The sequence below is a fragment of the Diorhabda sublineata genome, chromosome 5 (assembly GCF_026230105.1).
Source record: "Diorhabda sublineata isolate icDioSubl1.1 chromosome 5, icDioSubl1.1, whole genome shotgun sequence".
In the NCBI taxonomy this organism is placed as follows: domain Eukaryota; kingdom Metazoa; phylum Arthropoda; class Insecta; order Coleoptera; family Chrysomelidae; genus Diorhabda; species Diorhabda sublineata.
The window spans coordinates 32,864,808-32,890,249 of record NC_079478.1 but is presented as its reverse complement, the minus strand read 5'-3'; the positions used below and the strand labels follow the sequence as shown (position 1 = coordinate 32,890,249).

At 31.1% G+C, this 25,442-nt stretch overlaps 2 protein-coding genes across 4 annotated transcripts in view; one reads left to right on the top strand and one right to left on the bottom strand.

The window, feature by feature from the left end:
• Positions 1-17,428, bottom strand: LOC130444587 (probable serine/threonine-protein kinase ifkC). 2 transcript variants are annotated; one of them, XM_056779814.1, is made up of 6 exons: positions 16,695-17,428; positions 14,562-14,923; positions 12,883-13,151; positions 11,702-11,907; positions 9,417-9,737; positions 1-9,356 (listed from the first exon to the last, which is right to left on the bottom strand). In XM_056779814.1, exons 1-6 carry the CDS (start codon positions 17,187-17,189, stop codon positions 9,330-9,332), a joined length of 1,680 nt encoding a protein of 559 aa, XP_056635792.1. In that variant the 5' UTR covers positions 17,190-17,428; the 3' UTR covers positions 1-9,329. The 2 variants fall into 2 exon arrangements, with proteins under 2 accessions (XP_056635792.1, XP_056635791.1); XM_056779813.1 differs by having other exon boundaries at positions 12,883-13,154; positions 16,695-17,419.
• A 751-nt stretch (positions 17,429-18,179) lies between these two features.
• Positions 18,180-25,442, top strand: part of LOC130444586 (multiple epidermal growth factor-like domains protein 8) — a 37,276-nt gene continuing 30,013 nt past the window's right edge. For both annotated transcript variants that reach the window (XM_056779811.1, XM_056779812.1), the window contains exons 1-4: positions 18,180-20,081; positions 23,434-23,814; positions 24,478-24,728; positions 24,813-25,169. In XM_056779811.1, coding sequence (XP_056635789.1) covers positions 18,299-20,081; positions 23,434-23,814; positions 24,478-24,728; positions 24,813-25,169 — 2,772 coding nt within the window. In that variant the 5' untranslated portion in view covers positions 18,180-18,298. The remainder of the gene's footprint in view (positions 20,082-23,433; positions 23,815-24,477; positions 24,729-24,812; positions 25,170-25,442) is intronic.

The window sequence follows — 25,442 nt, the reverse complement described above, 5'->3', positions numbered from 1 at the left end:
TTTGTCAAAAATATAGTATTAAAAAAACAATACATATAATTTTCACAGAAAATATCACTTTAAAATTTCCTTAAGTAGTAACAATTGGTTGAAAATGCTTAAAGCACATTTTCTTTTCCTTACAAAAAAATCGATTGGTACTTTGCGCCAAATAAGGTAAATTGACGCAACAAAATAAATAATCAAAATACATGGCAATGACTAAGACCTTCTACGCCAATGTGTCAGTCGAAAGACACGAAATTGGAAAAAAACTTATTTAAGATATTTTGTGAACATGTTCTGCTAATGTATACAATCAAATAGAATGTTAGATATCAATAAAATTTTTTTCAATATCATACAACGCCCTACACAATAAATTGAAAATTCCCTTTTTTGAAGTAAAAAAATTGATTTTCTAGCTTCAAATTTCTTACTCTCAATACTACTAAATACAAATAAATGTTCGTTTGTTAGTAATTTATAATGAACAAAAATTGGTATCTAATCCTGTAATAATATCTGAGCACTTGATTTTAAATAATTCGAGATTATAGTACAAATTTTATAATTCCAAATATTGATAAAAACACGTGGCATAATCACAGAGATTCCTAAGAAAATACTTATAAAAAATTGAAAGATGGCTTCGAGTTCTGTGCATTTGTCAATTGAAAAAAAAATTATAGAGATGTCGTTAAAAAATTTCACAGGCCTGTAAAAAAGTTGATACCTAGGTACCAATACATGCGGATGAAAGACTGAGCATTTCAGACGAAACAGGCTGTAATCAGGACCATCCTGATGGAAACAGGAAAATTATGGTGTGCCCCAAGGATGGATACTGGGCCTCCTTGTTATGGAACCTCCTATATGATAACCTACTTAAATGCGAATACTCGGATGTGGCAATAATGATTGCATTTGCAGATGATCTGTCAATCATCGTAGAAGCAAACTGCACAGCTGTATTAAATACAAGAATAGCAACAACTATATACCAAGTGATAAACTGGATAAGTAAGCACAGACTGCTGTTGGCATCCGACAAAACGGAATATATCATCCTTAAAGGACCAAGAAACTATAGAACGGACTTCGAGGTCCAAATTATCATCCGGTCAAGAGCAATCAAATACCTGGGTGTCGTCCTGGACGACGGTGCATACGTTGTATATGCAGCTAAAAAAGCGCCGACAAGAACAAAAATTCTGTCAACCATAATGCCAAACGTTAGAGGACCCAGTGGTCTACAGAGAAAAGCCCTATATGGAATTGTGGAGTTCATACTCCTCTATGGAGCAACCATACGAATAAGAGCAATAACATAAGTAAATATCGAGAGCTACTTTCTCGAAGTCAAGGAATAGTACTAACAGTGTCTGGAATACTACCAATAGATTTACTAATGGAGGAAAGGGTAAGACTCTATTGGAGAAAGGATAGAGGTACAAGCAGGGCCAACGAGAAGGAACAAGAACTTACACTGAATAAATGGCAAACAGGTGGAAGCAAGAACAAGAAAATGTCAAATGAACTCGGATTATAATAAATGATGTGTAAACTCCGCCGCACTGAATACTTTTTAACACAAGCGCTTAGTGTATATGGTACATTGGGTAGTATATTTATCTTCAAGACTTTCAGATACACAAATCTAAGAAAGTGACTGAAAACTTTGAACCTCGAACCATTTAACTAGTTTTGGACACAAAAGTTTCAATATACTATAAAGTTAAACCCAAATCACACCCTTATACCACCACCTACACTTAAAAGTGAAGTTTGACATATTCAAGCAAAAAAAAACATAAACTAGTGTAATGTAACCCAACTAACTAATTTTAAAGTCTTCAGATTCACAATTATGAGACATTGATTATAAACTTTGAACCAATGAATATTTTCGAACCATTTAACTAGTTTTGGACAATAAACTTACAAAATTCTATCAAGTTAAACCTAAAACACACCCTTATACCATCGTGTAGAAGAAATTCAGTAGAATTAAGCAGGCCATACAACGTTGGTATACCGATAAGTGAATACCTCAGTGTTCAACACTTAAAAGTGAAGTTTGGCATATTGAAACAAATAAAAAAATTACATAAACTAGTGTAATATAACCCAACTATCTACTTTTAAAGTCTTCAGATCCACAAATCTGAGACATCGATTGTAACTTTGAATCGATGAATATTTTCGAACCATTTAACTAGTTTTTGACAATAAACTTTCAAAATTTTAAAAAGTTTTTAAATCCCAATAGGAAAATGGCATGGAGAATCATGTATATTTGCCAAAAAAAAAAAAGAAATTTGGAAAAAAATTGTGTATGAAAAGTAGAAGTTGTTCTGACCTAATTTAAATCGAAGCCAGCTTTTCAGTTGATATACAAGTTGATTAAATTTCATATTCCTATAAATATTAGTAAAAATTGTCTATGTTCATTTACAATTAAATTTCCAGACTCAAAAAAATTAAAAATTATCTTTTTTTAATCGTGCTGCGACCGCCTACCATATTTTAACCAACACATTTACTTAAATTGTACAAAATAGTTAACACAACTGTACAATTTCATATAAAAATATAAACACATCTGATTTGTTAGTTAAATATACAGTATTGGTTAGAAGGTATTTTTTCTGTCTTCCTAAACTAGTTTGATGATCACTAACTGGAAATAAATATAGCGAAACTATTAATACGAATTATTTAAAATTTCATTTAATTATTAAAAATTTCCACAACTTGGATCAATTTAAAATAAAAAATTAATACTGGAGGCGGTATATGGAAATACAGAGTGAACATTGAAACTAAAAATTAAAATTTTAAAAGAGAATACAAATAATTAGAGTAAAAAATCCACGAATATATATATACAGTAATAGTCAAATGAACTGTTTCATAATCACGGATTAAGTGATTTTATTATTAGAGTAATATTTTTAAAAAAATGTATGAAAAGTATGACGTAAAGTAATAAATTTAAATATTGACGGTTGGAATTTTAAATAATTCGTTTTACACAATGATTCAAATAATGGAACAATAAGTAGCATGTAACATGCAGATGACCATCGATGATTTAAAATTATTAAAAATTACCCAATTAACATCTACTTTAATAGGCTTATAGAACACAACCATTATCAGACTAGTCACCTTTTATTATTTTTGGAATACACAGAATTCTTATTAATGAATGAATTTATAAATAAAATGCATTTTTGTCTTTAAAAGGAAACGCTGATTACTACTCACATATTTTTGTGGTTTTCCAACTGTGTCTATTTGTAGAAAATCTATGAGTACTTGTTTGACCACTTAATAGCGTTTCCTTAATGCTTTTGGTTTCCTAACAAATTAGAATACATATGAAAATTTAATATTTCATAATAATGTACAATGAAGAAATTTAAAGCGGAGAATATATCAATAAAGTGATAAAATGGCAAAACAGTCGATGATCATTTAAATTGAGCCACTCAAAAGATATTTTTTGTTGGTGTAATTCTTATGGCACAGCTGGCAGCAAAAATAATTTTTATAAAATTTGTAAAACTGATAAGTTTCAAAATAATAGGAAATGAAAAACATTAGTTTGGACACACTGTTTACTCAACTACTCACAATTACACTGTCTGACGCGCGTTTCGATAACCAAGTTGTCGTCTTCAGAGACTAAACTATGATGATATGATGGATCTTGTTTTCGCTATATTTCATATAAAGAAAGGAAACGTAGACGAATTCATTTTGGAATCCAATTCAAAATGTTCATGTATGAAGTTCACCTATGAAATGGAAAACAATGGACAGTTAACATTTTTAGATACTTTAGTAATTAGGAATACGAATAAGCTAGAATTTGATGTATTTAGGAAAAATACCGCTACGTGCAGTTACACTCCAGACTGATTATTTTCATTGTATCCAACATAAGAAGTTAAGTCATTAGGTTTTAGTTTACCTTCAGTCTCTGAAGACGACAACGTGTCAAACAGTATAATTGTGTGTTGGTGTAAATAGTGTGTTGGGTATAAATATTACCAACGTTTTAAAAAATTCCAACTTAATTTTTTTAAGGGAAAATCAACACTAAAACGAAAGTTGATGTGATAACAATCTGCGTTTTTTATTAGCTGGTTTAAGATCTGGCGTATATTTTTTTAAATAAATAACCACCCAAAGTCCCCTTTATTCATTATAATAAACGTATAACATCAAACAATGAAAAGAAAAAAAAATATTGACTCGGTTGGTAATCTCTCAAAACTAGTAGATACCAGGCACAGGAGTTGCAGTTGCCCCAAAAAATAATTGCAAAAAGTTAAGATAAATCCAAAGATCCCAACAAAATGGAGAAATTGTGATAAATCCCCTGAAATATTCGCCAGTTGATAGGCTACTTGAAGCCAATGACAACCAAAGATTCTTTGAGATTCTAGAAACAATACAAAATTCAGGAAAAACACAATAAACATCACACACACCTAAAGTAAAAAAAAAGAAAAAATCCAATAAGGATCCAGTACTGAAACAGACATTCAATAAACGTAGTTAGAGCAAATTGATTATTATTGCTTTGGTTATCATTTATTAGACAAAAGTTTGATTATAAATTAAAGCATCAATTATCCGAAAATCAGTTATCCAGACGTCCATTGGTTGAAAATTAGAAAAAAAATTGAATCCTCGTGAGAGGTTTCGATGAATTTCCGCGTGTGATGATATAAAAAAAAGTAATTGCAAAAAGTTAAAATGAACCCAAAGAATTCTATTTGATTTAACTATACTCAAAAACTATGGAAAGTACTGAAACAGCCAAATATTTTAAACAAACAGTTGTTAGTGTGATAAATCCCTTGAAATATTCACCAGATGATAGGCTACTTGAAAATGAAAATAAAAAATAATTACTGTGAGTTATCCAGAATAGAAATATCAAAACATTGACAACCAAAGATTTTTTGAGATACTAAAATCAATACAAAACTCAGGAAAAACACAAGAAACATCACAAATACCTAAAGTAAAAAATCCAATAAGGATCCAGTACTGAAACCGAGAATCAATAAACGTAGAGAAAATTGTTCATTATTGCTTTGGATATCATTTATTAGACAAACATTTTGATTATAGTTTCAGTTTAGAAATTAATCAATATTGGTAAATATCAATAACGGCTAAAATTGAACTAAAATGTAAAATACAGTAGAGCATCAATTATCCGAATACTGATCCTCGGGACGTTCGTTGGTTAAAAATTAGAAAAAAAAAATAGCTCGTTGCTGTTCAGGAACGCCCGTAATCCCATCATTTTATCAGTCGACAATCTTACATTTCCTGGTTAAGTTGTGATTGTGTTTTTGTGATTACATATTGTACTAAATTTACTGATAAATTAAGTTGTTTTCGTTGTAAGTGATGTCGACTAAACGTAAACGTGTAGCTAGCTTTGTCAATTGCAGAAAAAATATTGGAAGAGCTAGATCGTGGCGTAAGCGGGGCTAGTTTAGCGCGGCAGTACAAGGTAGGCACCTCTACGATTTCGGACATCAAAAGGCAGCGTCAAACAATCAAAGACTATGCATCCAAACTAGACAGTAAAGATGAGAGTACAATAAGAAAATCGATGAAATCAGCAGACAATCATGAGCCGTACTTGGCAATGTATACTTGGTTTATACAAATTAGAAGTCAAGGACAACCAATTAACGAACCGATCATTTGTGAAAAAGCACTACAGGTAAACCAAATGAAAGGTGATCCTAATTTTAAAGCGACAACTGGCTGGTTTCAACGCTTTAAATCCGGGCACGGGATAAGGGAGCTAGACATACAAGGTGAGAGACTGTCAGATGGTTATAGTATCTGCCGAAAATTTAAAGAAGTCATTTAATGAATTATGCATAGCTGGTTGTTTTGACAATGCGAAACAGGTCAAAGCTACCAACCAAGTCCCTTGGTTCCAAAAGGGAAACTGCAGCGTCTGAGTACAAAGCCAAAAATGCCTGCATTACACCCTTGGTTTGTGCTAACTCTACTGGTGATCAAGGCTCCCGCTGCTTATTATTGGGAAAGCAAAGCAGCATATATGTTTTAAAGTCATAAGCAAGCTCTCTATTGTATACAAAAATCAAAACAATTACTGGATGGAAACAGATTTTTGGTAACTGGTATAAGAACGTTTTTACCCCACACGTGGAAAAACACCCACCAAATACAGGTTCAATCGGTAAAATGCTCTTACTTGAAGATAATGCACCAACTCACTAAGTTCAATGTGTTGTTTCTTCCACCAAATGTGACGTTAGTCCTACAACCAATGGACCAGGGTGTGATGGAAACATTTAAAAGCTTCTACAGACAGCAATTGTTTCAAATGCTGCTTCTAAATATGGAGAATGGAGCAGAATCTGTGCTAAGCAGTAACAAGAAATTGAATTTAAAAGACGCCGTCTACATGAGGATGATCCTCAAGAACCACAAGTAAGTGATGATCCGGATGGAATAAGAGAAATTATCAAAGAAGCACCAGGTTTTGAGGAGTGTGACAATGCCAATATAAGCGATTGGTTAAATTGCGACGTCGACGATCCTGATTATCAGATTTTTTCTGATGAAGAAATTGTGCAGCAGATAAAGAATTAAAGAACGATAATCAGAAAGTAGGAGAGGAAGAGGAGGATGGAGAAGACACTGGGGTAGAAAACGATGTTCAGACCCCCGATGAGATATCTACTTGTTTGGAAAAAGCTACGAAGTGGCTAGAGCGTCAAGCTGAGTGTGACACCATTCAGCTTTTGTCCTAAAAAAGACTAAGAGATTTAGCTGCAAAAAAACGTGTTAGAAGTAGTCTTAAGCAAAAAAATATCTGATTTCATTTGTCAGCATCCTCAAACCTACAGTACTGTAATTTACATAATTAAAGGTATATACACAGCGGGGGTCTTATAGCTTTCTTTGCCGCATCCCGCATTTCGTACGCTACACTTTTCTATATATCCAATCGTTTTCCTGGATAACTCTGTCTTTCATATTTTGTGCAATTGTTTCCTTCCAGGTCCTTGAAGGTCTTCCTCGTCTCCTTCTATTTTGCGGTTGATACATCAATGCTTTCTTCGGCCACCTGTTCTGCTTCATCCTCGTCACCAGACGGTACCAGAGCAGTTACTTAGTCTGTATTCTATCTGAAGTCGACCTGTTCTTCTTCAAATATCTTCATTCTGCATATACTCTGTTCTAGATATCCTGCCCAATCTTCTTAAGTAGTTTATTTTCACAGCCTCTATATTTTTCTCCTATCTATTAGTTTCCAGTATTCACATCCAAACGTTAAAATAGGTTCCACAATGACTTTGTATATTGCCATTTTTGTGTTTAGGTTAATTAAAGGCGTTATGTAAATTCTATTTGCTGTTTTCTGTTTAAAAATCCTATGTTTGCGGTGTATATATTGATTAAATAGTTGAATTACATTACATATTACAGTGTGAATAAAATTAAAATCGAGTCCAAATCAGTTATCCGGAATTTCAATTTCCCGGACACTGACATGCAGCAATTATTCTGGATAATCGATGCTCACTGTGGCTTCAATTTAGAAATTGATCAATCAAAATCAATAACAACTAAAATGTTAAATAGTTGGACCAAACCGTCAAAAATTACTTCTATTGATAAAATCAATGTTATCTATTTAAATAGACCACAAATCAAGAATATTATATACAAGGTGTTTATAAATTCATGCCTGTATAAAATTATGATAAATGTTGCCCTTAATACAACTTTTTTTCTCTCAACCCTTTTTAAGATATCACTCTTGAAATTTATTGAGAATAAGACATTTTTCTCAAATTGGAGTGTACTGTTTTTAATTCCTCATATTTTTAAGGGGAAGAAATAAGCATCCCTTGACCATAATAAGAAAATATTTTAACATTGCCGAAGGTTTGAAGAAAAGTAATTGTTTTCATTCAATAATAGATAAATGGTTCAAGGTTGAACAATGGACAAAAAGGACTATTTCGAAACAGCTGATAACTACTCCAAGATCTCAAAAAATCCTTTGAAAAAAATGATTGTTAACCCGATGCGTGAGTGGTGGGGTGACAATCAACTGAACAAAATTTTAATCATAGATTACACAGTGTTTGCACTTATGTTCCTCCTCTTTTCAGCAACTGGAGCTGCCAGTGTCTAGACTGCGATGATATACTTGTTAGTTACTTGGGTCATTGTCACCCTACCATTCTGAGTATAATTTAGCTTTTAACAAGCTAAGTTATTTGACTTTTGTCGTTATTGCTGTTATTTTGTTATCATTTGCATTTATTAATGATTTTTTTAATTTTTATTACTGTTTAGATAAAAAGACACAGCTACGAAAATGAGCAGAAAATGCTTACAGTTTTGTGAAATGCGTTACAAAGTGATGAGGAAAATGTTGACTCCAGTGATTCTGAAGAGGAAGACATTACACATGAATCCGAGCCTGAGCAAGAAAATGGAGTAGAAGCAATCACAGAGGCAGTAATGGAAACAGCTCCTCAAGCTGAAGATGACGCTACGGTCTAAGAACTGTGATCCATTAGGTAAAATATAAACCAAGAAGACAGTTCCTGTGATGCTGGAGGTGATGAAACTCGAAAATATTATTTAGGAAGAGTTAAAAAAATTAAATGGAAGAAAGAATTATTATTATTTTTTTATTATTAGAACACATCTACATGGTGGGTTTTGTTTTTTTAGATATTATTTCCCTAAAACAAATTGATGAATAATAAAAATTATTTTTTCACTGATTCTATTGGTTTTAATAAAAAAAAAAACAAATGTTCTGAAATAAACAGAGATTTTGAATAATTTATAATAGAAAATTGAATAAAAAAATATGATACCTTATTGAATCAGTCGAGGGATGCTAATTTGACCCACCAATAATGTAATAAAAGTGAAAAAATAGTGGTTAATACATGTAAATTACAAAATCAAGTTATGCACTTTCATTTTAGAGAAAAATTATATCTCAGAAGGGGGTTGAGACCAAAGGAATTTTGTTACAAGTCGATCATATTTTAATAAGGAATATCACCTTATGAATTTAGAAACACCTAGTACATTCGAAGAGAAATTAAATAATGATTAACACATAAAAACAAAAAATGTACTTTCAGAACAGTATATACACATACTATTATATACATATTTCACAATTTGACATTTATTTGGAATATTTATTCAGATGGATAAATGTTTCTTCTGATAAATATTATAAGAGCCTTTGTTGATTGTAACTGTTTCAATAGTTATAATCCTTAAAACACTCAATTTTAAAAAATAGTACTGTGACCAACCAGCTGAAATAAAATAAATTGACATAATCGCCGCTATTATATCACATTTTTTTAAATTCATACGCTTTTAATCCCGTGCATTTTGAGCAATTCCTTCAAATGTAGTATCTCTTCATCCTTTTCTGCAAGCTGCATCTTCAGTTGTCCTATTTGTTCATTTTCGTTACATTTTAATGTTTCCAATAAAGTAGTAGTATCAGGTCGAAGATCAGGGTTTTTGTTCATCAGTTTTTGTATAATTTCCGACATATGAGGATATGTGACCAATACGTTAGATGGAATGTGTCCTTTACGTAGATCAGTGATGTATCGAACACGTTCCATGTCTGTATTGAAATTTTCTACCAATTCAAAGATGACAATCCCTAAAGAATACATATCACTCTGAAATGAGAAATATAATTAATCAAAATGTTTTGTAAACAAGTAAAAGTGGTTAGGTGTACACTACAATGAGTATTTATAAACAATATTTTATTAGAGGCCTAATGAACACATTTCTAAAGAGAATATAGATGATATTTTAAACAGAATTTTAATAATAACAATAATTGGAAGAAGATCGAAAAATTAAAAAGACCAGGACATGACAGGATAAGAACAGAGATGATCAAACATATAAGCTAAAATGGAAAGTGTAGTTACTACATATATAAAAAAAAATTCTGACAAAAGAAAAACATATCTAATAATTATTAAATTGCTTATTGATAATAAAATGTATAAAAATTGAATATAGGAGTAAAACGACATGTGAAAAATGTATTAACAGAAGCATAGTAAGGTTTTGGAGAAGAAAGAAGTACTTGGGATCACAAATACCCATTACAAAAAAGATTGAAAGAATTAGTGTATATATGAAATTATTGATTAATAAAAAGGATACAGCAGCAAGGGAGAAAGTTTCAGAAAGAAAAACTATGTAATTAACAAAAATAGTAATATTCCATAAAAAAGGAGGATCATGTCAAGTTTCAAGTTCTCCCTTATATATAATATCCATAGACGAAATAATAAAAGATTGTAATCTTCAGAAAAGGTGGAAAAATTATACATAGGATATTGAAATATGGAAATAGTGCGAATCTTAGAGAATGCTTTAGCAGATGATATCGAACATAGAAAGACTTACAAGAAAGTATTAACAAATGGAAAATAATAAAAACATGATATGAACATAAAGAAAAAAACTAAAGTTATGGCAATAACAGGAAATCGAAAGGCACAAAACATTAAGGTGGGGTAGGGGTAGTTTTGTAGCTACTCCAAGATAAGGAAAAAATATTTCTAATAAAGTTTGAGATCTTAATATCAATATTTAGAGGTAATTTTTATGTATTTCAAGGAATTATTGTGTAGTGAAAAGAAATAGAGATTTTTGTAGAAAATTAAAAGGTCTACAAAAAAAGTCTGAAGTAATTTTTTGCCAAGTCAACTCGGTTAAAAGTTATTTGCAGTTAATGTTCAATCCAAAGTAATATTTAATAACGATATCAGCACTTTTGCCTACACCAAGTATGGATTTTGGTCCCTTTGGTGATATTGCCAATTCCAGGGTGGCGAATGAGTCTGTTTCGTTTTTGCCCTTGTTGCACCCAAACGAACTGGATCTTGCAGCCATCACTCACCAGTTTCTGTTGGACTTTCTTGCACTCCAGTACTAGCCTAGAGCAACCCCTTTCGCCTGTTATGGCTTGTATGGCAGCTTTGCATGTGAGACCTTCATAATATATAATAAAATTTAAAATTGTTTATTTCTTTATACAATGAGAAATAGTATTCTTTTTAAAGAGATCACTTTTGTAACAAAACTAAAAACTAAAGAAGGATTCCTGGAGCCATGTGGCAAAGAAGCATAGGTGCTGAAATAGCTGGACACAATTGGGAGGAGATTGATATCTGAAGTTAAGAAAAGTAAAATGGATAATCTGAGAGAAAAACAAAGAAAACGGGAGATTTTTTAAACATTTCCTATTTATTTGTGACTCATCAATATTTAGTTTTCATTGTCTTATAATATTTATAGTTAAATGTTTAAAAACTCTTTAGAACCAAAAATTTTTTATTACAAATTGATTTTAGACATCCGAAGAAGCTCTGAAAAGAGTACAAAGAAGGAGCATCATCACTTTCAATCAAAAAATTTTAATAAAACCTAAAATTAATCTTTGGTCGAAAGTTTTTCAGATTTATACAGTTAAGGGTACATTTCCTACATTTCTTGCTTTTTTTTTAAATGAAACACATTGTATATTAAGAAAATAATCGAGTATTTGTTATCATTCAAATAATATTCTAAGAAGCAATCAGTTATTTTGTTTTTATACAGAGAAAAAAATTCAACTTACCTTCTTATCACATTTTCCTGCTAACTGTTCAGGAGCAGCATACAGTTTGGTTCCGAAAGCTAGACTATGTCGCACACTTTGTAAAGGACAAGCCAATCCAAAATCTCCCAACTGAATTAAAATTTTACCATTATCTACTTGGATGAAGATATTACTCGGTTTAATATCATGATGAACAATACCTTTCGAGTGAATGTACTCTAATCCTAAAATTAAAAAACTTGAGTCACCAAATCTTTTTATATACTGCTGAAATTAAAATATTCAAAATAGTAACAAATTAAGGCAATGGGATTGAGTAGTAATGACCTAGCTACATCTTTATGGGATTTGTTGAAATGGTAAGCCAATTTGACCAATATTCATAGCCATATCTTGCAGACAAACACAAAGTTCATTGGAGCTTCATATCACTACCAAAGAGGACCTTTGCAGATTTCTAATCTGCAACTTTTCCGACCTCATCTTCATTGGGTTTATCTGCAAATACTAAATTTATGGTAGCCTCATTTCAATAACAAAACAAATAAATGCCAATTACAAGGCTCTGAAAAATAGCCCCTTATTGAGTAACCTATACAATACATTAATAAATTTTATATTAGTTTTTTTATTGAAATTCTTTGTGGTTTTTATTATTTTAATCATTTTCCCTACAATCTTTTCCGTTTTTTGTTTGATCCTACTATTTTTCTGATTACTGATTTTTATTGAGTTTAAAAACAGCTACAAAAATTTTTCTTTTAGCAAAAAATATATTTATTTTTCAACTTAATCTCCTTTTAGCTCCATACACTTTTCCCAGCGATGTTCAATAAGTTAGATACCCTTTCTTTGGCCACTGAACCATTTTTTCAAGTGTGGGAACAGAAAATAATCGGAGGGGGCGAAATCTGACGAATAGGGTGCATGAGGTTATACTTCATTAATTTTTTCCTCATTTCCTCTTTTAGTGCAACAGTGTTTTTGTTACTTTTCTTTGCTCTAGGTATACACTTCTTCAATTCTACACAGTCTTATTTATGTCTCTACATCTTTGTTCGTCACAAAAGTATGACTCAATATGCATCAATTGAACCTAATTCAATTGAATGAAATTTATAAAGAGGAATTGAAATTCTAAATTTTTTAGAATTATTACAACTTTGAAAATATCTAAAAAGCATTATAATTATATTTACCATTCAATAACTGAATCAGAATCTGGTTAATACTGTTGTTCCTAATTATTTGTTCGTTTTTAGGGACTACAGCCTTATTAGGATCAGTAACGCAATTTCTTTTTTCCAGCCACTGTTTTAATGTACTTTGGCACAGCGCCATCTGTATATAAAGTGTAGCCCATTTTACTTTTGTCTTGTTTATAGCTTTGATCCTTTCTATTTCCTTTAAATCTAGTTTACACACCGCCATTTCTTCTTCTCCTTCTGAAAGACTCTTCCGCTTTTTCCTACTAATTGAAATTTAATTTAATTCGACATCATTAGGAATGATGATAAAATAAATACATCACTTATATAAAATTGACATTTTCCTCAGAGTATCTATAAATTTAACTAGTTGAATTGTTTATTTCTTCAAATTATGAAGAAAACTTATTATGAAAAAATCGAAAAAAAAAAATTAATACATCAAAGAATGTATTAAACTTCATGGAGGTAGTACTTCTTTCAGGTAGCTCATGAGCCCACAAACTAAAATTGGATAAGAAGGTATGTAGGAAAAAACCACAGGAGTTGAGACAGACAAAAACACTCCTGGGAAACTATTACCAGAGAAGATCAGCTGAATTTATCAACCTAAGTAAGAGCAGCCCTGTCGCTTCCATTGACACCTGAAGATACTAGACAGCATAGAATGCAGCTTGCAGATTCTGCTGCACAGATGATAAAACCTCTATCCACATTTTCTCGAAGTGTGAGACACTATGGAACTCCAGAACACTACACCTGGGAGTGTAATCTCTGAGCCATCCTAAATTCTGAATTTTCTAAGAAAACTGGGATTAAAAGATAAGCTGTAAAAACTAGGGCCCTCAGTGTCACCAAAGGGGGACACAATAGATCCTTTGGTCTTAATATACACATACATACAACCAAAATACATAAAAGAAATCAAAGATGGCTGGTAGACCTGGATTATGTATATATATATATATATATATATATATATATATATATATATATATATATATATATATATATATATATATATATATATATTTATATATAATGAATTAAATTCCCAAAACTGGATAAAAATGCAATTAAGATACAGTGAAAGAAGAAAGATCAATAAGTTGTTCCATTTTTAATTCTTTCATTCTTAATTTAATTTTCTTTTGAACGGATTGATAAAACTTTTCTATTGCTTCTATTGAATATTTGGTTATATGGTGTTGGGTTACCTTTATGTCATTGAAACATTGAAATAGAAACTGTTTTTCTTTTGAAAACCCAAGTTTTCCTATGACATTTTATTTGATAATTTACATTAACGTGTATCGTAAGAAAATTTGAGAATCTGCAAATTATTTTAATTTGTTCAAATTAAATATAAATCAGAAACAGTGTGATTCATAAATGTTTATCAATGTTTTGAAACAATAAGATATAATCAAATTATTTCAGTGCATTTTGATAAAAATAAAGATTAGATTATACAAATAATATATGTACATATATGCAAATATTAATATATTTATAAAGCTATTGTTAAATAAATTAATAAAACCAATATTTGCAACCTTATTTATGCATTGAAAACTTTTTGAATCAACTACATATGTGTTACTAATAACATATTTTATATGAATCTTTGAGCTTCCCCAATTAATAATAAATTACCTTCAAAATCTTACCTTGATGCCTTCGACTTCACAGAACTAGCTCCACTGACACTATGCTCAAAATCAATTTGAAAATCGGTACTATCTTCATCATTCTTAGTAAAAGATTGCGAGGTGTCTTTATGGTATATATATCCAGTTTGATGTGAAGCTGATGTAAATGATTCTGTGTCTTTATGAACAATAGCTTTACTTTTAGGTGGCCCAATTTCCAACCAAGCTCCTTTGTACTGAACAATATTGGAATGATTCATACTGGCAAATGTTTTTACTTCAGAAAGGTAGTTCCTAACAGACTGAATGCCTTCAGATAAAATTGGAATTTTCTTAACTGCATATTCCGTACCATCCAATTTATGTTTCACTTTATATACCTGAAAGATCAATGTATAATTTTTGGTAAAAAGTATATATCATTAGAATGTATATTTTCAGTGGAATTGAAGAAGACATATATAAATAAACAAAAACAAAAATTATAGAAGAATATGAATAGAATATCAGTTTAAGGAAGAAAAAATAAAGAAAATGCTAAATTTATTGATCATAAGAAGAAAACCTATGCCTAGTTTATAAATTTTAAGCATATTTGATAGAAATTAACTTCTTACAGTACTAAACAAAAGAAATCTGTCAAAATTTTTTAATCTGAAAAGGCATATGACAAGTAGATCTTTTATGACCCATTTTTTTAAGATGTCATAAGACAACTCAAACAACATAATATATAGCGTACCAAATATGATTAGTAAATAACTGGAATGAAGTAATAACACTTTACTTTTTTAATCACAGCAAAAATTGTATTGCTTCCAGTTGAGAACATTTGTTGATTTTGCTCCGACCACTTCCATATTTGCAAATGATCAGGACCCCCTGACCTTTAAAAAAAAAAAAACACAGAATGCATAGTCGGGTCAGTGCAGTGGACAATCCAATTCGATGACACCTCCAAAGTTCATAGGGCCAATGCCTTTTGATGCGCCCGTCGTGCCCCACTCAATATTACCAAAGATGTCCTTTGAGAAGCAGATCAGACTATTTGGCTTGAGTTGCAGTTTCATCCTCCTTCATGCACTAGTAGTGGATTGTCACTTATGGTGTTGACATGGCATCTTAGATGACTGTCTGGTTAAAAGTCCAGTCACCACTCGAATTGAAGGCCTATTTGATTGGAGCAATTTTTTGTTAAGACAGGCAGAAGGTACATCTATGTGTGTTTTCGCCTGTCACATGAGAGGTGCCTCAATCTGCCAATCCAGCTTTGCAAGCAGATCGTTAGAGATATCATAGTGGCACTTTTGTGATGAGACATTATTTTAAGATGAGTACTTCGGAAATGACTAATGCATTATGTTGGTGAAAGTTTGTTCCCCTACAAATTGCCTTGTAGATCTGATTGCAAATAATTAGATAATATTTCCATCCTTTTATGACACTAATAATGTTGACAAATTCACCAGTCAGAAATTAGTGTATGAAATAAAGATTTATTTCCTATACTTCTCACAACATTATATGACCATCTGTTGCAATTTTCCACTGTTAACCAAGAAATTTAAGAAGTCAATCCATGCTTTTTCTGACGACATAGCATTCTTCTGAAGCATCAATCAAAAGTTACAGACAAACTGAGCAGTGGGTTTGTCTAGCGACAATTAGATATAGTATACAATAGCAAACTAGTTCTTCAATAGTCACATATTTTAAGTACATGGTAAGTGCTTTAGCACCCAGAATGGGTAGTCAAAAACGAAATTGACTAGAAAATAATGCAAATATGAAAAAAAAAGAAAACTTTGGAAAATAGATGATAAGAAGAATAGAAGGAAGCAAAATAAATTTGAAGGAATAAAAAGTTTTAAACAAATACAAATAATATTTAAAAAGTATTCGAAATATAAATAGATACACATAAATGTTAAACATGGTATTAAAAAGCAAAGGGATGCCAAAAAAACTTAAAATTCATAATAAATACAATAGTCATTAGGTCTCAAGTAATAAATTTAACTAGATGTTCAAAAATAATAAAAGCACCTTTTAGTTCAAGTTGAATATAGATAAATTATTGGACTACTACTTCTAATTAGAAAAATATTTTTAGTAAGTAGTTGATAATTATCAAGAAACATTTTTATTTACCTGTCCAAACCCACCACCTGCGATATACTCTACTTCCTCAAATTCTCTATGATAATGAGAATTAAAATCCGACTTTGGCCAAATAGGACTAATTGGCAAGTTTTTGTCACCATTTTTAACTGAAGCCAAAAGATGTAATAAAGCTCTTTGATACTGACTTCGGATGCTTTCGAATTCGTTCATTGTGTAGCTCTCTCCAATAAGATTCATATCATACAATTTATCACAAATAACTTTGTACATAATCTCAGCCTGTTGATTATCAGTCTCATATATCATACAAATTTTTTTAATTAATGACTCTATTAGTATACTAACTGGAGTAGAAATGCTAGGTTTTGAGACAATGCAAACTGATTGAGGTTTTGTCTCATTTGATACAAGGATTTTACTGTTCATAGGTACATCTGGAGTATTTCCCACATTGTCATCTTCGTCGTCAATGTCGTTATTAAATTCAATTGAGATTCCATTAGAGTTGGTCGTATTGGACATGTCAAGACTTGATTGGCGTATTGCAAAATATTCATAAATTAATTAACAGCTATAAAATACGTTGACTCTTGCTTCTTACTAAACTAGAATTGTAAATAAGTGAATACATTTAAATATTATGTATGAAATACAGAATTATTTCGTAAGATTTAAACATAACCTCTTGCAATGACAACATGTAACTCGCACTTCTCAAAATTTTCAACAAACTGGAATATGTAATCTTAGCTGGAGTTAATAATATTCCGAACACGCGCGCAATAAAATAAATGTCTAAGCTTACAAATGATCAATATTTATCTATTATCAATTTCACCAGAATAGAAAAATTGCAAATTTCAGGTTGAAAATCCCGGTCTTACGCAATTTTTTTAATTCTCGATATTTTTCCTAGTGATAATAGCGGTGGAAAAAACTTATTATCAATGTTCATCACTCTGCAATTGAAAAACAGTAAAATTTATTTTTGTTAAAAACCAGCTTTGAGCTCTTTACTATTTTACTGCCACAAACTTGAAAATTTATTTCTTCTATTTCAATAATAACTAGTTTTTAATTTCACGAGCCTAGTAAAATTAGCCAGTTTCTATAACTTTAATCAAATAAATGAAGGCCATAACAAAAATATTCTAGATTATTCTGAAAACAGTGCCATCTTTAATTATATTTCTGAAATGATCACATGGGTTTAACATGGAAAATGACATAATATTAAATGTAAATAAATATGAATATAAGTATAACTTGATTTTGATTCTGTATTAAAAGATTTGAAGGTGTAACTCAAATTTTTATGTATCAGATATTATGGGATCTTGTATTGTTAATATGTAATTGTAATTTTATGTATTATTTTATCATAAATTATGTTGCTTCTCTTTTTATTTCATTGTTTGAAAATGAGAAAGAGTTTATACGAGCTTCCCACCCAAAGTTCCGGGTACAAGACTAAAACAGTCCATGTGTCATTGTCATTAAAACGTCAAAACAATCACCATGAAAAACAGTCATAATACTTAAAAATGTTTTTGTTACTAATTTGTGCTGATATTATTACCATTGAAGAACAAGAACCTTATGAATGTGTAGTGGCACACCAGTAATAATGGATGAATGTGACTTCATATTCTTGTAAAATAATTGCTCAGTTCGACAATATGCGTCCTCAAATAATCAATTACTCGCTGACGGAAATCGTGATATGTTTTATTGTTGTGGGATATGCGGCTGTGGATTTGGTTCCTTGTGATAAAACCCGAAGGATATTTCAAAGTTCTTGGGGAATAATAAGTGATGGTCCGGCAGGCTCAAATTACACCCAGGACAGTCATTGTGAATGGTTGATCAAGGCCAACGACAGTGACAAATTCATTACATTAAAGTTTCAAAGTATGGGTACCGAATGCTCTTATGATTATGTGTTTGTTTACGATGGTGATTCTTTCAATTCCCCCCTCTTGGGCAGCTTTAGTGGAAAGACTGAACCACAGGAAGTAATAGCAACTTCAGGGTACATGTTGATTTTATTATATAGTGATACTAACTATGTGCTAGAAGGATTTAAAGCAGAGTTCTCGATAACTGATTGTCCTAACAACTGTTCCAGCCATGGTGTTTGCTATGATCATAGTTGTGCTTGTGAGACTGATTGGGGGGGTTATGACTGTTCAAGAAAACTTTGCCCTGACAATTGTGGCAGAAACCTCAGTCACGGACATTGTGACCAAGGGCAGTGTGTATGTAGGTCTGGATATTCAGGAGAATCTTGTACATTATATGAATTTGATTCTATTGGAAACAAATGGCATTGGCTGTCACATTCTGAAGGAGGTTTGCAACCTCGTGCTGCACATTCAGCTGTGTACATAGAAATTACTGATGCTTTGTATGTTTTTGGAGGGTATAATCTAAATAGTGTCCTAGGTAATTTAGAAATCTATAATTTCCAATCAAGTAATTGGAGAGATGAACATGGTGCAGTAATTCCAGATTCAGGATTAATTAGTTCCATAGAACCTGGCTCAATAGCTAAATTAATAGAACATGCTGGTCCTGATTGGGAACAAAAATGGGGACTTAATATTAAAACTTCATTTTTAAGAAATCTATTGTATGCTGGAACTGAAAACACCACACATATCAGAAGGAGGCAAAGGCATTCCAGAGTTCCAGAAGAACATAAACCAGCTCCTAGATATGGTCATTCCGCTTGTGCTGTTACTAAAGGATTTGTTCTTTTTGGAGGAAAATTACATAATGGCAGTTTATCTAATGATTTGTGGTATTATAATGTTCAGACAAGATTGTGGCAATTAAGAGCAAGATTATCAAGTTTAACGCCACCGCCTTTAACAAGGCACACTTTAACTTGCATTGGTGATGTAATATATTTATTTGGCGGAAGTACGGAAAATGGAGAATTTTCTTCTTCATTGTATAAAATAGAGTTGTCCTCAGATTTGGATGAGGATTGGCAAGAAATAAAACCCAGAGGTGGGAAGCAGCTGGATGTAAGAGTTGTAGCTCATACTACTACATATCACCCACATACAAATTCTCTGATTGTTTATGGAGGGATCGTGCCGGGTGTTGCGAGATTTTCCAAATTATCAGATAGAGTGTTTGTTTTTCAATTAGATAATTTACATTGGACTGAAATTCATTATACAAGGGAACATTTACGAGAAAAATTTGTTCCTAGGGAGAGAGCGTTTCATACAGCTAATATATTTGGTAATTATTTAGTTGTTTTTGGAGGTTATTCTCACAGACATAATAAGGAAGAAATCTGCTATGACAATCAGATGTACCTGTACCATTTAGGATGCCACACCTGGGTAAATCCTGACATATTGGGAAAGTCCAATGATTCCAGGTATCCAAAACAACAAGGTAAGAACATGTTTTTGTATCCTACTATATTGACATATATAAGACCATATAAATTATCTTTATTACAAAGATATCTATGAACATGAAGCATAAATACCTAAATAAATCTATTATTCAACTACATGCATACAATTTATAATGAAGATTTTTTATTTTTGTCAAAAGGCATTATTTACGTGCTTACGTAGCTGTCTTTTCCCCAATGGTTTAGCTAAGTATCTACTTCTTTTGAGTCAGGAAATTATTATCTTAACCTTAGAACATTTTTTCAACAAAACCAATCTTCACTATGCTATCAAAAAGTGGTTTTATTGAATAAAATAGTACATTATTTCTTATTACAATTACTTATCAACAAAACATTCTTATTTAATTCAATCATATATTTATTACATAAGTAGGGTAATAGATTGGTACAAGTGTTCCTACATAATGGTTTATTGCATTTGTAGCAACTACATTTCGTCTCTTCGGTTTGCTGGAGGTTATATGGCGCCAAGTTTTTTTCTTTGCTATAGAATAATCTGCAACCTCTCTTTCTTTAGTCTCGAGTGTAAAACATCTGTGTAAGAGATTGGCGTAAGCCAGTTCAAAGTAGTATCAAATATGTCCTTTGATGTTAAAAAATGGTTATAATTCATTGCTGCAGTTAATGTGAGAATCTAAATAAAAGCTGTAACCTCCATAGGATCCGGTGATCTGTGAGTGGCAGGTACCTTCTGGTATTTTTCAGAAGCTGTAATGGGTTCAAATTTGAATTCACGTTGTCGATTTGGCTAATCTTATAGCTCTCAAACATTAATAAGTTATAAATACTTCAGAATTAAAAATAGAGACTATTCATTTAACTCTTCATATTGCTCAATTTTTTTAAAACTCTTTGCATCATTTCCAGATTGTTTTAGCCTCTTATACTGAGTGTAAATTATATAACAAATCTGCCTTCAGTTGTAAATTTACTCCTAGAAGATTTTCTGTCTACTACCATGAATTTCTCACAATTGTTTAAATAAGTTAGTCGAAACAGATGCCAAATCCTAACTAACATTAAATACAGGTAGATGTCATGTGCTAGAGCGTAATTTACAGTATCCAGTATTGACTTTGTATTTCCCTTTTCTCTAGCAGAATGATTTTTTTTAGAGAATTTTGATGGACTACTGAGTTTAAGAACTGTTAATTAACATAATCAAATATAAACTTCTGCTACTGCTACTTCTTACTTCACTATATCATAGGAATCGGTAAATATATTTTGTATTGATGAAATTGAATCAAATGAATCTGTACATATGGCAATTTGCTTATAATGTCAGGCGAGGAAAGCTACACTCATTTTTGGATACATCTGTATAAAACTAAGTGATAATTACAATTAGCTATTATTTACTTGTTTGTGGAAGGTCAATGTCTTGAAATAGAGGACACGAAAGGCTTTAAAGGCCACACTCTAAGAAGAACCACCGCTACATTACTTGCCAACAGCGGTGCAAATGTATTCCAATTAAAAAGGCGAAGATGATGGAAATCTAGTACTGTGGCATAAAGTTGTGGATAGCTCAATGGAAAATAAAACCAAAACTGCCAATATGTTATCTCAATGTGCCATGTCTAAGCTGTTGCAAGTAGGACTCAAACCTTAGTCATTCAACAGCAAAGTAATTTGTCCACCAAAGATATAACTGTTGGAGACGCCAGCGCTGGTACAGGCCTAAATATTTCAATAAATGCTTATAATAATTCAAATTTAATTATTAATTTTAATAACTAGTTTGTTGTATTTTAGTTCATTGTTGGTTTTTATTGTTTGTCATTAAATAGGTATTATAATATTTGTTAATGTATTATATTTTTAAATATAAAAAATATTCATCTAGAATAAATGAGAAAAATTTGAACGATCATAATATTTTAAAGGGCGGTAAGTAAGTAGAGGTGTGTAATACACACTTTCTAACCTTCAAAGACTTTAGTAATGACAGCAATGCATATATAGTTGTATATAATTTTGCATTATAAACAATTAAATTGTTTATAACAAATTACTCGACCAGATTTGGGCTCGGCGCCCTCGAAAAATCGATTCTATGCATCAAAAAACATAGGAAAACGCTCTAAAACTGAGGGGAATATGAAACAGCTACGGGACCCTCTTTAGCTGCCGTACTAATAATACGAAATAATAATTAAATTGAGAAAATACAACACTTAAAGTGACGTAATCCATTAATGGATCCTTAGAGGTGTAATATTACAATTTATTTCAAAATATTATGAATATTAGTATTATAAAAGCAACTTAGATTCAATTTGCTTCCATATTAACCAAAAAAATATTTATATGAAAATAAAGAAACAGAGTTGCAATTTTTAAATATCTAGATGTAGGACTTAATGATTCGATGGATGTCTCTATTAATGACAACTTCCCTCATAAATCAGTTTTTGCATTGTCTACATAATTAGTCGTTTCATGTGCATATAATGAATCATTTACCGCTAAATCTGTAGCACTCAAACAGCTTTTTAATATAACTCTGTAGAAACTTTTTTCATATCTGTCTTTGTTTAAGAATTATAACTTTATAAACAATCAAAATTTTTTGTAATAAATTACTAGACCAAATTTGAGCTCGGCACCTTCGAAAAGTCGATCAAAAAACATAGGTTTCGAAAAAGTGCTTTAAACAAAATTACCGAGATGTTAATTTGTTACACAAATACATAAACTATAAATAAATACTGGTTTGAATTATATTCATGCTAATTGATATGATAATATATACTCATATATTCAAGCAAAACTAGGTATTATATAATATCCTTTTAATATTTTAATTCAATTAATTTTTTTGAATAATAAAGTAAATTGAAAATGTATTTTTTTTTAACCACAATATTACTAAAATATAGTCGCAAAAATAATGTTTGACTAGTATAAAACAGTTAACGTCTCTAAACATCAATAAACCCATTTTAAATAAAATATAAATGAGAAATATATAACAAAATACAAATTTAACCTTAAAATTTTATGCATCCAAAACACAACAAGCAATAAGTTCTGAATAATAAAATTTAAAATAATATTTTTTTCAATTCAGAATTTGTATCTTTTAAGCTCTACAACTGCATAATGTCACTGATATTGCATTTAAAATGAAGTCACCTGTATATTTCAATTATTTTAAATAATTAAGATTCCAATGTTTATACAGTTGATTATTTCTATTATTTTTGTTAAATATACTTTTTCCTAAATTAAATCATCTCAATGGAATAAAATATGATTCTTTTATAATTTTTTTTTTTCTATCAACATCGATTAAAATTTCGTTTTAATACTTTCCAGGTGTATTCGCCCATGCATCAGCCGTCCGTAATGAAAATACTCTACTTTTAGTCGGCGGTTATCATGGTAACGTAAATGGTGATCTTTTAGCATATACATTTCCTCCAATGGTAGCAGCACGTAAAGATGCTATTTATTATCCAGAAGCTGCTTGTACTCGCCACAAAAATTATGGAGAATGTTCTGCAGATCCAGAATGCGGGTGGTGCTCCGCTGACGAGCAATGTTATGGTAGAACTATAGGTGCCAATTGTACTACGAACCTACAAACTACAAAGTGCCCTGGAATATGTCCAGCGCTTGGTGATTGCCATTCTTGTCTCATACATGGACATCCGTTACCTCAGAATATGCCAATGATGTCAGCTGCTCACAAATTAGGTAGGTAAATTAGTTATTTTACTTTTCTTTATCATATTGGAGACTTTCTAACCTATTTCTCAAATATTTTCTCTCTGTAAATACTTCCACAATTATGGTAAAAACAATGTTCTTTTTCTGATTTTTGAAAATATATAGGAAACATTTCTAAAAATTCTGTTTTTATCATATTGGAGGCTTTCTAATCTATTTCCCAAAAATTTTCCCTCTGTAAACACTTCCACAATTATGGATAAAATAATATTTTTTTTTGTCCCCTAAATTCGAGAAGTATCGATGGGATATTGAAAACAGTGGGTAAATGTGAGCAAAGTAGACATGTTTGCATCAATTGTTCTGTGTTTTTGGAATATTCAGATTCGAAGAAAGGACTTCAGATTTTTGTTTCCACTTTTTGAAGGGATATTAGAAATTCCATACTTTCCTTTTTACCTCTATATCTACATTCTTTTTAATTTTATTTAATTATTGTTGATTTAATTTTTATTCCTACTGTCCACTATTATTCTTTATCAATGTATTAACTCTATCAACTACTGTTGTTCTACGGATTCATTTGTTTAGCATACATAGTTCAGATATAAAGAACTAATCATTTGTTGAACTTATTAATATATTAATAAAGGTAAAAATGTATTAGTAATTTTGTATCTATGTCTTTAGGTTTGGAGGAATGCACATGGTGTGTACAGAATGCAAGATGTCATCATAAAGATGATAATTATGGTGTATGTGGTTTACAAGAAGATAGTCCTAGTCAAATACCTGGATGGTGGGGTTCCAAAGGAACAGAAGTAGTCAAGCCAGAGCAGTGCAGAGAACTAGACAAAAGACCAGGATTAACGTTTGTCAAATATCATTATCCTGTCAATTATTCTCAACCCGACAGTGTTGCAATTATTAATGCCACAACGGTAAGCAACATTTCAAAAGTAACAGATAATCAGAACAAAATATATCAATTCTCCAATGTCAAATTTATCTTTTATATTTTAAAGGTTGACTTTGTTAGTCCAACAAGCTCATTACCTCGAGGTGATTTTTCCAGTGGAGGTGAAATGGTCGCAAGACTGTTAGGATTTCTCAGACTTCCACCTTCTTGGCAAGAAATGCTGAACGTCTGCGTTACTTTTTGTTCGGCTACTTTGACGGTTTCAGATAATTTAGTAGCAAACATTACACCGGAAGTAACAGAATGCAAAGCTGTTAGGTGGCCTGATAATATAACTCTTGATAGAATATCTGTAGATTTTAAATCAAAGAAGACAGTGAATATTCAAGCTGCTTATTCAATTTATATGCAACAGAGTAAGATGGAACTACTACATTACAAAGATTTTGACGATCCTCAAAAGGTAGGTTCACAAACAAAACTATATTTTTTAATAAACTGTTTGCTATTCCACTCATCCATCTGGTTGTCATATGTTGTCATATATTTAGATTCATCTTTCTTGATAACTTAATATTAATATTAATGCTTCTAAGTCAAATCCAGTGTGGAACATTATATTAGATTAGATTGTTTGTAGAGTCGATATGGGTTTCCAGCTACTTTACACCTATATTCAAAAAGATTTTCCATGCATGTCTCTATATTTCATTGTTCTACCTCCAAAATTCATAAA